An 11,545-nucleotide genomic window follows, 5' to 3' on the forward strand; every position below is an offset into this window, starting at 1 on the left:
GTTGTTTTTACTCATTAATTTCCATTCCACTGAGTTTGTCCTCAAACTCTAAGGGAACAACAATACAAACTGTGTTAATCTGAAGTATGGGAACGAGGGATACCTAGTCAATTGTACAACTGAATGCATTCAACTGAAGTGTGTCTTCCGCATTTAACCCAACCCCTCTGATTCAGAGAGGTGCCCCATTTAAGGAATGTTGATTAGATTGGGTGCTGGATCATGTTGTAATGTGTTTTCCTGTTAGATAATGGAAAAGAGATTGAATCTCGGGAACAAAGCAGGACTGCCCACTCCTGACACAAGATCTTGTAACCCCTTATTGTCTTACGTCAAAGAATGATGTACTGGCCAAGGTGTACCTTTCTGTGTACCGCTCTGACCTCACAAGCAAACAAAGACTCAACAAGCTATAGAGAACCTTTTGTATTTCAGTTGTTTATTAAGATTTTTTTTTCAAAGTGTAAAGAGAGCATTCGAAAGTACGAAAGAGTGAGGGATTATAAGTGAGAAAAGTTATCTTTCCTATAAACAATTAATAGTTCATTTTGTTTACTCATTTAGGAAGCAGGCTCAAACCGCTCAAATGGAGTGTTTTTGTATCAGGATAAGGTAAGACCCAGATTCAGACCGTGACGAAGTAACAATGTTGATTGCTTTCAATGAAAATGACAGGTCTATAACTCACATTTTTGTTTCACCAGGAGAGCTGGACCTTCACAGATACCGCTATGGTCACTGTGGCTTTCACAGATACTGTAAGTGAGGACATTGAGAGGGGTTCAGAGGCAGAACCTGTCTTTGAGAAGGGACTGGAGGAGAGCATGGAGAGCTTGACCTTTACAGATACTGCCATTGCCACTGAGTCCTTCACAGAAACCCCTAAGTTCTTCGCAGACACTGTTAGTGAGGACATTGAGAGGGGATCAGAGGCAGAAGTTCTTGACCAGACCTCTCCAACCACTGCTACACCAGCTGAGGACGACTGGTTACATGTTAAGGGAGCCAAAGAGACAGAGAAGATGGAGAGAAAATACATGGGGGTTGAAGAGGCGGACTTTGGCTTTGAGTCAGTAGATGTAGCTGCCAGAGGCTTAGATGAAGAGAGGTACTGTATGTTATGTTGGACACACATGTGCAAAAGAGTGGTTGCGTGACGTGTTTACATTTTTTTTAATACATTTACATGTAGGGGAGAGTGGGGTAAGTTTAGACATTAACGATCAGCATCACTCCGTCAAGGGAAATAATGTATTATTTCTAACAAAGATATTTACATATATTTCAGGATGTTGAGTATCCCTGGAAATAATCAGAATTCATGTAAACATGACCGTTTTGAAAACATAGCTTGTCCAAAAAAGTGGTAATTTGGCACAACTTACTCCGGTATGGGGTAAGTTGAGCCGTGGGACGGGGTAAGTTGAGCCGTGGGACGGGGTAAGTTGAGCCGTGGGACGGGGTAAGTTGAGCCGTGGGAACGGGGTAAGTTGAGCCGTGGGAACGGGGTAAATCAAGCCGCCTACGAATGTCTGTACTGAATGAAATATTACCACTACCTTTTTGAAATCATGTCTATCTTTATCTCCCAAACACAATTCAACACAATCAAAAATAGCTTTTTGTCTTTTAATCATTTTAAGCATCTTTTAACACAGGCTTAACACCGAACAAACACTTTGTACTTAAAAAACAACAACTTATAAGCCAGGCCCTGTTGTTACCTCATACTCCAGTGATAATGCTTTGCATTATGTCTGGGAAGAAAACACTTGCCAATGGCTCAACCATTGGCTCAATTTACCCAAACCATGGCTATTGGCTCAACCATTGGCTCAATTTACCCCAACCATGGCTATTGGCTCAACCATTGGCTCAATTTACCCCAACCATGGCTATTGGCTCAACCATTGGCTCAATTTACCCCAACCATGGCTATTGGCTCAACCATTGGCTCAATTTACCCCAACCATGGCTATTGGCTCAACCATTGGCTCAATTTACCCCAACCATGGCTATTGGCTCAACCATTGGCTCAATTTACCCCAACCATGGCTATTGGCTCAACCATTGGCTCAATTTACCCCAACCACGCTATTGACTCAACCATTGGCTCAATTTACCCCAACCATGGCTATTGGCTCAACATACATTTTGACTATATTTTCCCATACAGCTTCAAGGATGCACTTTCATACGGATCGCATATTGAAGCTACCCCAACTGATCTTTAAAGATCTCCTTTTGGTTTAGATACAAGCGCCATGAAACCTCTAATGCAATAAATTAGTCTTAGTGGGAATCCTAACTTGCTTTGCACTTTTTCCCATGTGAGTTCTTTCTTCACGTACTCCATGGAATGATGACCTCTTCCTAAATCTTTGGTATAATGATTAGAAACAAGGGTGACTCAACTTACCCCTTTAGCTCAACTTACCACTCTCTCCCCTAGTTGTTTATAATTCTACTGCTACTATGCTTGCATGAAAATGAAATGATTGAGATTATGCCATATATTTCATCCATTGCAATTGTTTTAAATGTGTTGCTACTAAACAGTTTGAGGAACAAAATCCAGAGCAAAACATTGTTGCTGCGTAGTCAAGTCATATTAAATCCCTGCCATTCTCTTTTTAGGCAGCAGGAGGAAGCAGAGGAGCCAACAACGCCTGAACGCAGAGCTGCAAACTCTCAGGAAATGGGTCAAGACAGTGCTGCTTCTCCAGAAGTACGCTATTTATAGTCGTATCAGTTGACCAATCTTCCACCATCCATTTTGTTTCATCATTGACTTATGAAATGTTTACCCTTACCACCATCATAAATGTTTACCCGTAGCACCATCATAAATGTTGACTCCTTACCACCATCATAAATGTTTACCCGTAGCACCATCATAAATGTTGACTCCTTACCACCATCATAAATGTTTACCTGTAACACCATCATAAATGTTGACTCCTTACCACCATCATAAATGTTGACTCCTTACCACCATCATAAATGTTGACTCCTTACCACCATAATAAATGTTGACTCCTTACCACCATCATAAATGTTGACTCCTTACCACCATCCTAAATGTTGACTCCTTACCACCATCATAAATGTTTACCCGTAACACCATCATAAATGTTGACTCCTTACCACCATCATAAATGTTGACTCCTTACCACCATCATCATAACTGTCAATTTTGTCAATGACAAAACAACACTTTTAAAAAAAGTTATTGCTGTGTGATACCTGGTCATTTCTATACCATAAAATGAAGTGCCACCTAGATTTAACTCCGAATTGACCTATTATATTTGATCTTGTGTTGTTTTAGGGCCTCATGGCCAGTCCTGGCCTGGTCACTTCCAGCCAGTCACTACTGGAGTGGTGTCAGGAGGCCACCAAAGAACACAAGGGGGTCAAGATCACTAACTTCAGCACATCCTGGAGGAACGGCCTGGCCTTCTGTGCCCTTCTACACCACTTCCACCCGGACAGGATGTAGGTACCGTCTGTGGAGAGCTTAGACATGAACATAAACAGGCATTATGTTATGGTTTCTTTAACCTTTGAAAATGACATCATGATCATTTTTTTGTGTTAACTTGTTTCCTGTTCTTGTGTATCGATTTTATTCTCTCTCTTCGCTACTTAGAAACTTTGAGATGCTGGACCCTTATGACATCAAGCGCAACAACAAGAAGGTGATTTCCCACATGTTATTTCGGCGTGTGATAATCAGTCAATCAGTATAATGTGCTAACCCATCATTTCCTAGGCCTAGAATTATTATCATGAAGTGTTTAGCACCTGAACATTTTACCAGTGGTGGAAAAAGTACCCAAAAGCAAAGATACCCTAATAGAAAATGAGTCAAGTAAAAGGGAAAGTCACCCAGGAAAATAGTACTTGAGTAAAGGTTTTTGGTTTTAAATATACTTACATTTTTGAGTGCGTTTACTGTAGGGGAGAGTGGGGTGAGTTGAGCCATTTTTTACATTCTGCATTACTCCGTCAAGGGAAATATAATATAGTTTCTAACAAATATATTTACATATATTTCAGGATGTTCAGGATATATCCCTGGAAATAATCAGAATTCATGTAAACATGACAGTCTAAGTCTCAAAAGTAAAAGTATAAATCATTTCTTATATTAAACAAACCAGACGGCACGATGTTCTTGTTTTATTATTTTATATAGCCAGGGGCACACTCCAACACTTATGGTTAGTGAGACCGCCAGATCAGAGGCAGTAGGGATGACCAGGGATGTTCTCTTGTAGGTGTGTGAATTGGTAAATGTTTCTGTCCTGAAAATGTATGGAGTAAAAGTACATTATTTTCGTTCGGAATGTAGTGGAGAAAAAGTAAAAGTTGTCAAAAATAGAAATGGTAAAGTACAGAGACCCCCCAAAAATGACTTAAGTAGTAACTGAAAGTATTTTTACTTAAGTACTACTGCATTTTACCCATCCACCCCATCTCCTCTTTAACCCCCAGGCTTTCGACGGCTTTGCTGAGCTGGGCATTTCTCGGCTGATGGGGCCCTCAGACATGGCCCTCCTGGCCGTGCCTGACCGCCTCATCGTCATGACCTACCTCAACCAGATCCGCACCTACTTCTTGGGCCAGGAGCTGAGCGTGCTGCACATAGAGGCGGACAGCAGCGAGTCCAGCTACGGCGTGGCCGGGGAGAGCAGGGAGGTCCCCGACCCGGAGGCCGCTGCACGCTACTGTCAACGGATCCAAGATGAGACCCTCACAATGAACACCAATGGAGGCGCTGCAGAGAAAGAGGCGTATAGTGACACTAAGGGGGGCACCAATGGGGACGTGGTCCCGCCCCCTAGAACCAAACGGCTACAGGCTGCAGGGGCAGGAGGAGGGGCCCAGGCCCCCGTCGCACCCCCCAGGACACACTTCTTATCTGCCAAGTCTGGGTTCTCCCAGCTAAAGGATGCAGATCTGGTTAAGAAGCGGCGGTCGCAACGCAGGTCAATAGACGAGGCAGACACACCCGAGGTAAGTGGCCTACGATCTCTATCTCGCTCCTCTCTCCACTTTCTGCCACTTAACCTGCTATCTGCTATCTCTCTCTCTCTCTCTCTCTCCACTTTCTGCCACTTAATCTATCTCTCTTTCTCCATCTCTGAGAGTGATTCCTTTGTTGTATTTACAGGTTGCTACAGGTCAGGAAGAGGGTGGAGCTACCAGAAGGAAATCAGAAACAGGTACGTACAGTATATTGATTTTGTATGATGTTATTGGAGTTTACACCCACACAGACTCCATTTTCCATTTTCCCAACACCCATCAGAGGTGCAGTGGCTAGCAGAGCGAGAGAGAGAGAGAGAGTACAGACACAAGTCATCACAGTTTTCTTTGCTGTACTTGGCTCATCTACCCCCTGAGCATTGGCATCACTCACTCTAATTACTTTGATGGTTTCCTGTCATTAGGATCAGTCCTTGGTCTATCACACTATGCTAATTGCCATTGCAGTCTAGTTTTCCACTTTAATGCTCGTCTAGTAATTGCTCAGTGGAGCTACTGCATTATGCTCCTATGTATTTCCTTACACTGTGCTTGTGTGTATTTTCCATATAGAATGGGAAGCTGGTGAAGAAGGACGATCGGCTGAGGAGGGGTGCCAGGTCTGTCACTTTCATAAATCCCTGCCTGCCGCTGTCATAAACACTTACGTGCATCAAGGAAATACCAATGTTCTGTATATGAAGGAAGTATGTGTGTGTGTGTGTGTGTGTGTGTGTGTGTGTGTGTGCGTGTGCGTGTGCGCATTCGTCCAGGACGCCAGCCAGTATGCACTGAGTGAGATGAAGGCCCTGGAGACGGAACAGAAGCACATTGACAGCAGGGCAGACATAGTGGAAAGGAGACTACGCCGACTGATGGAGTCAGGTGATGAGGGAGGGAGGGAGGGAGGGAGGGAGGGAGGGAGGGAGGGAGGGAGGGAGGGAGGGAGGGAGGGAAGAAAGAGAAAGAAAAATACCCTTGAATAAATGTTCAGTATTTTCAAGGCTTCTTCTTTATAATGATGCCCTCTCCGTCTCCATACATGTAGGTAGTGACAAGATGCAGGAGGAGAAGCTGATTCAGGAGTGGTTCACTCTGGTCAACAAGAAGAACGCCCTCATCAGGAGACAAGACCAACTGCAGCTACTGTAAGATCCACCATCCCCGCCGTGTTCTCCACCATTACCTTGTGCTTTAAACAACTCTGACATATTATAGATCCGTGACATTGATCTAACCAAAAGTTATTCCGCTGCACAGACAAGAAGAGCAGAACCTGGAAACGAGGTTTGAGATGCTGAACCGAGAACTGAGAGACATGATGGCTATTGAAGGTAAAACTGCAGTACCGATATACTGAGCTACAAGATTCATGGTGCAACTCATTGGTCATAGTGACATACAATAGCAAGAATCTGTCTTAAAGCTCAAATCCTTAATTGAAACAATAACACTGTTTTTCACCCCTCCCCTGTTTGTCTAAAAAGCTAAGGGATGGGGCTGGATAAATGTAACCCCTCTCAAATTCATAGACAGAGCGAATTAATGCAATGACTGACCATACATGAGATCAAATGTATAGTTTTTAACCATGCTTTGAGGCTTTACATTTACGTTGTTTACAAACATTAGAGTAAAACACGCTTATGGGGTTCGACAGTTGAACTAAGCTCACGAGGCATTTATAAGTTCTATTCTTCAAGAATCAATGGGTATATATATATATCATCAATTTCTAAGTCCAAAAATGGATGTAGCAGCTAAGGATTCTAGCTTTGAGTCTGCAAAGGAAATCTGAAGTATGGCGTTAAGCTTTGGGTGTGATTGACTCACGCTAGTTCATCTGTTTGGAAAAGTCAGACCTACCAACTGTGCCAAGTGATATCTGCCCTCGAGTTGGTTTGAGGAAGTGATCCTTTCTTTAATGTCATAATTTATTTGAATCCTTTATTTACTTCCAGTTTCATCATTAGGTTCTAGATCTTTAAAGAGGTCCTCCCGAGTGGCGCAGCGGTCTAAGGCACTGCAGTGCTTGAGGTGTCAATACAGATCTTTGTTCTATTGGTCGCGGCAGCCGGCCGCGACCAATAGAGACCCAATGACGCGACGCACAATTGGCCCAGAGTCGTCCGGGTTAGGGGAGGGTTTGCCCGGCTGGGATGTCCTTGTCCCATCGCGCTCTTGCGACTCCTGTGGCGGGCGTGGCGCAGTGCATGTTGACACGGTCGCCAGGTGTACGGTGTTTCCTCCGACACATTGGTGCGGCTGGCTTCCGGGCTAAGTGAGCAGTGTGTCAAGAAGCAGTCCGGCTTGGCAGGGTCGTGTTTCGGAGGACGCATGGCTCTCGAACTTCGCCTCTCTCTAGTCCGCACGGGAGTTGCAGCGATGGGACAAGACTGTAACTACCAATTGGATATCACGAAATGGTAGAGAAAAAGGGGTAAAAAAAATAAATATATATATTTCATTGATCTTTAAAGAGAAGTTTAAAAGTAAGCTATAGGAGATTCTTGTTATGTTTCACAGGCTATTAGAATGTTGTTAGAGCAAGGTGAATGCCAATAGAGTAAAAAAAGGAGAAAGACCAAGAATCCAAGAAAAATCTGGTCATGGAACTAAATTGCACATTGACAACGCAACAACTCTTTTTCTACTCTGTACCTCAATCCTGTATCACTCTTTCCCTGTCTTCCTCTCCTCCACTCCCACTCTTCCACTCCCTTCTTTCTGTCCTCCAGAGTGGCAGAAGACAGCGGCCCATAAGCACAGGGAGCAGCTGCTACTGCAGGAGCTGGTGTCTCTGGTCAACCTGAGGGACGAGCTGGTCCACGACATGGATGCCAAGGAGAGAGGGTGAGACAGCCATGTCTGCATATTTGGCCCCTCAAGTTTATGAGCAAAAAAAACTACATTTATTTATATTCATGGTTGGACATAAAATACTGTAAAAAAGACCAGGAAAACAGCTGCAAGTTATTTAAATTTTTGCAATCTGTTCCCAAGTATTCCCACACATAATAGCGAGACACGTGATCATATACAAGTTTCTACGCAAGGTTTGAAATCATTATGTTTTAGTCAAATATTTGATCTGTTTGGGCTTGCTGCGGTCCATTTGCAGTCTACAAATAATTTGTAATTAAGTTCTGGTCCCGACCATCCGCTCAAGATAAAATCGTCCCACGGCTGAATCTAATTGATGATCCCTGCCCTATTTAGTGCACTACTTAGAGCCCAAAATGCCCCAGGTCAAAAGTAGTGTACGATATAGGGAATAGGGTGCCAATTGGGACACAGTCCCCTGGCCCAGCTGAGTCACACATGCTGAACACACACAGCAAAACACTTGACACCCTCTGCTACACATAAACCACGGGTGTACCCATCTGTTAATATATGGGGTGACAGTATCCGATGGGGTGAATGAGATATCAGGTGTCTTTGTGAGCTTTGTCTTCCACTGCCACACGGTTGAACCTAAGTCCGATAGAGTGACTATTTGCTATGGGACTACTGTTCTATCTCCCTGTCCTCTGTGCCTAGGGCTCTGGAGGAGGATGAGAGGCTGGAGAGAGGCCTGGAGCAGAGACGCAGGAAGTACAGCAAGAAGAGCAAGGAGGAGAAGTGTGTGCTGCAGTGAGGCCTGGAGCCGGACACACCTGAACCAGGCAGCCCTGTGGAAGGTCACCTGGGTGCACTTTGGGACTGATGCTGTATGTGTGTGGCTCATGACATCAACACTGCATGGAGGAAATTGAGAACAGTGTCATGTGACTGCACTAAGAGGACGGAAAACGATGTTCGCCCCTCCCCCCACACGCCTCCATGATATGACTGAGCCTCAATCCAACCTATGACTGGTTATCATCAGTCGCTTTGCTCTTCAGATTGTGTTTTGATTGGATTGAAGTGGTTTTCTTGTCACATATTTTTCTATATGGATGCAGAGTTTGTGTGTACCTGTGTTTGTGCGTGCGAATGTGTGCGCTGATGCGTGTCATTGTGAGTGCAATCTATGACTGTATGGGCGTTATTTTGTGTATTAACGTCGGGTCACAAAGACATATCCCTAACTAACCTATCACCAGATAGTTGCCTTACTGTAGAATCTGTTACAGTAGTGTATTGTTTCATGGGTTACGTATAAAAAGGTATTTTCCACTGAATGGCATATTATGGACGGGACACACTCCAGTTACTATGTATAACAAAGACCAACTTTAGGCCCATGCAGCAGGTGGATTGATTCACCCGTCTTCACCTCTACAGTTACATGAAGCTGACATGGAGCGGTCTGTGATTTATTGCCAATTACAATGGAGAGATGGACGGCAAGTACTCAACTTGCGCCAAACAAATATCGCAATATTGTTATTTCTTGCAGTGTGTTGGCTTGCCCTGTGCAGACGGCACACAGCAAACATCTGTTGTCTTGATTGTTTATCGACGCGGATGTCGAGGAAAGAAGAAAACTGACATTGTCGACAAGGTCTTGGTATTGAAGATGTTAAATGTTTACTTGCAGGGCTCCGACGCTCAACCAGAGTGGGAGATTGTAGGGAGGAAAGGGAAAAGAACTGTGGAGTCTATACGGTAGCAAGTTTCGTACCCTACAGCTCGGTGTCTGAAAGAACAAAACCGTTTTAACTTATCCAAAATCATTTATGGATTTATTTATTGAATAGGTATTCCACAGATAATATTACAGATCCAGCCTGTGAAATGTGCCTTTTGACCAGACCCACAGTTTTTTTTAAATGACTGGAAGTAGGAACTTTGTTCCAGGTCTGGATATGTTTATGCAGTGAGTTTGAGTTCAGTTACTGTTTTGTGACATTAGCCTTGTAATGTCTTGGTTTCCATTGATTGGGTTTTGTTGTTTTATTTAATTCAATGAATTGGCGCAGAAGCTGTGGAGTCTGAAAAGGTAATGATCTAAAATACTAGAGAACAGCAATATTCAGAACAGAAAACATCAGGCAAATGCATGTTTTGTAGTATTACTATATATAGTCTTATGCACGTGGTTATGACAGAGGATGTTATGTGCAAAAGTGTATGCAGTAAACAATTAACCCTAACATGGTCAAAAAAAAAAAAACTTTACTTTTGCAGAAAAATATTCTAAGATTAAAACACCAGCACTTCCTTACTGCAGTATTACTATCATTTGGCCAAGATTGGACCAGAGGTTGATATTAGCTTGACCTCTGCGGCGCAACACAACAGAGTAAAAACTAGACTCTGTCCTGAGTGATTTTGGGATGCCATTTGACTGAGAGTGAAAAAAAAATTGGCGGTGAAGTGTTTGAACTTGTGTTCCAGTCTGTGCCTCCTCTGCCACCCTGTTGTTAGTTACTGTGGTAATGTTTACTATTCCCTGTGTGAGTTTGAGAAATGTGCTTTTGAGTTTTCTGAAATAGCTTTTTGGGGAAGTTTTTTTGTTTGTTTTAATGTTACGTACATTTGCACTATTTGTAATGTTTGGAAAATAAAAGCTATTTTGGATGACTTGGAGAAACCACAATGCGTCTATTTAATGCAACATTTTTATATGGAAATCATTCATGAATCCTTACACTTCAAGGTGGATACATACAGTCGTGGCCAGAAGTTTTGAGAATGACACAATTATTAATTTCTTCAGTGTCTTCAGTTGTCAGATGTAACTATGGAATACTGAAGTATAATTACAAGCATTTCATACGTGTCAAAGGCTTTTATTGACAATTACATGAAGTTGATGCAAAGAGTCAATATTTGCAGTGTTGACCCTTCTTTTTCAAGACCTCTGCAATTCACCCTGGCATGCTGTCAATTAACTTCTGGGCCACATCCTGACTGATGGCAGCCCATTCTTGCATAATCAATGCTTGGAGTCTGTCAGAATTTGTGGGGTTTTGTTTGTCTACCTGCCTCTTGAGGATTGACCACAAGTTTTCAGTGGGATTAGGGTCTGGGGAGTTTCCTTGCCATGGACCCAAAATATCGATGTTTTGTTCCCCGAGCCACTTAGTTATCACTTTTCCCTTATGGCAAGGTGTTCCATCATGCTGGAAAAGGCATTGCTCGTCACCAAACTGTTCCTGGATGGTTGGGAGAAGTTGCTCTCGGAGGATGTGTTCCATTCTTTATTCATGACTGTGTTCTTCTGCAAAATTGTGAGTAAGCCCACTCCCTTGGCTGAGAAGCAAGCCCACACATGAATGGTCTCAGGATGCTTTACTGTTAGCATGACACAAGACTGATGGTAGAGCTCACCTTCTCTTCTCCGGAAAAGCTTTTTCCAGGTGCCCCAAACAATCGGAAAGGGGATTCATCAAAGAAAAAGGACTACCACAGTCCTCAGCAGTCGAATCCCTGTACCTTTTGCAGAATATCAGTCTGTCACTGATGTTTTTCCTGGAGAGAAGTGGCTTCTTTGCTGCCCTTCTTGACACCAGGCCATCCTCCAAAAGTTTTCGCCTCACTATGCGTACAGATGCACTCACACCTGCCTGTTGCCATTCCT

The 11,545-nt window shown here is 43.3% G+C and overlaps 1 protein-coding gene across 1 annotated transcript; it reads left to right on the top strand.

The window, feature by feature from the left end:
* The first annotated feature begins 709 nt into the window (after positions 1 to 709).
* On the top strand, positions 710 to 10,555 carry LOC109887582 (EH domain-binding protein 1-like protein 1). Its single transcript, XM_031792191.1, has 12 exons — positions 710 to 1,108; positions 2,638 to 2,728; positions 3,332 to 3,498; positions 3,653 to 3,701; positions 4,501 to 5,022; positions 5,180 to 5,231; positions 5,608 to 5,654; positions 5,808 to 5,919; positions 6,083 to 6,182; positions 6,295 to 6,368; positions 7,773 to 7,887; positions 8,578 to 10,555. Exons 1-12 carry the CDS (start codon positions 732 to 734, stop codon positions 8,672 to 8,674), a joined length of 1,803 nt encoding a protein of 600 aa, XP_031648051.1. The 5' UTR covers positions 710 to 731; the 3' UTR covers positions 8,675 to 10,555.
* Positions 10,556 to 11,545: the final 990 nt, after the last annotated feature.

Source organism: Oncorhynchus kisutch, linkage group LG16 (genome assembly GCF_002021735.2).
Source record: "Oncorhynchus kisutch isolate 150728-3 linkage group LG16, Okis_V2, whole genome shotgun sequence".
NCBI classification, from domain to species: Eukaryota; Metazoa; Chordata; class Actinopteri; order Salmoniformes; family Salmonidae; genus Oncorhynchus; species Oncorhynchus kisutch.

Bases quoted from the DNA above. Each gene is read 5' to 3' on its own strand.
- LOC109887582 (XM_031792191.1), top strand. From the start codon at position 732: ATGGTCACTGTGGCTTTCACAGATACTGTAAGTGAGGACATTGAGAGG. The intron at 1,109-2,637 runs GTACTGTATGTT...TTCTCTTTTTAG, and splicing joins AGAGGCTTAGATGAAGAGAG to GCAGCAGGAGGAAGCAGAGG. The intron at 5,023-5,179 runs GTAAGTGGCCTA...TTGTATTTACAG, and splicing joins ACGAGGCAGACACACCCGAG to GTTGCTACAGGTCAGGAAGA.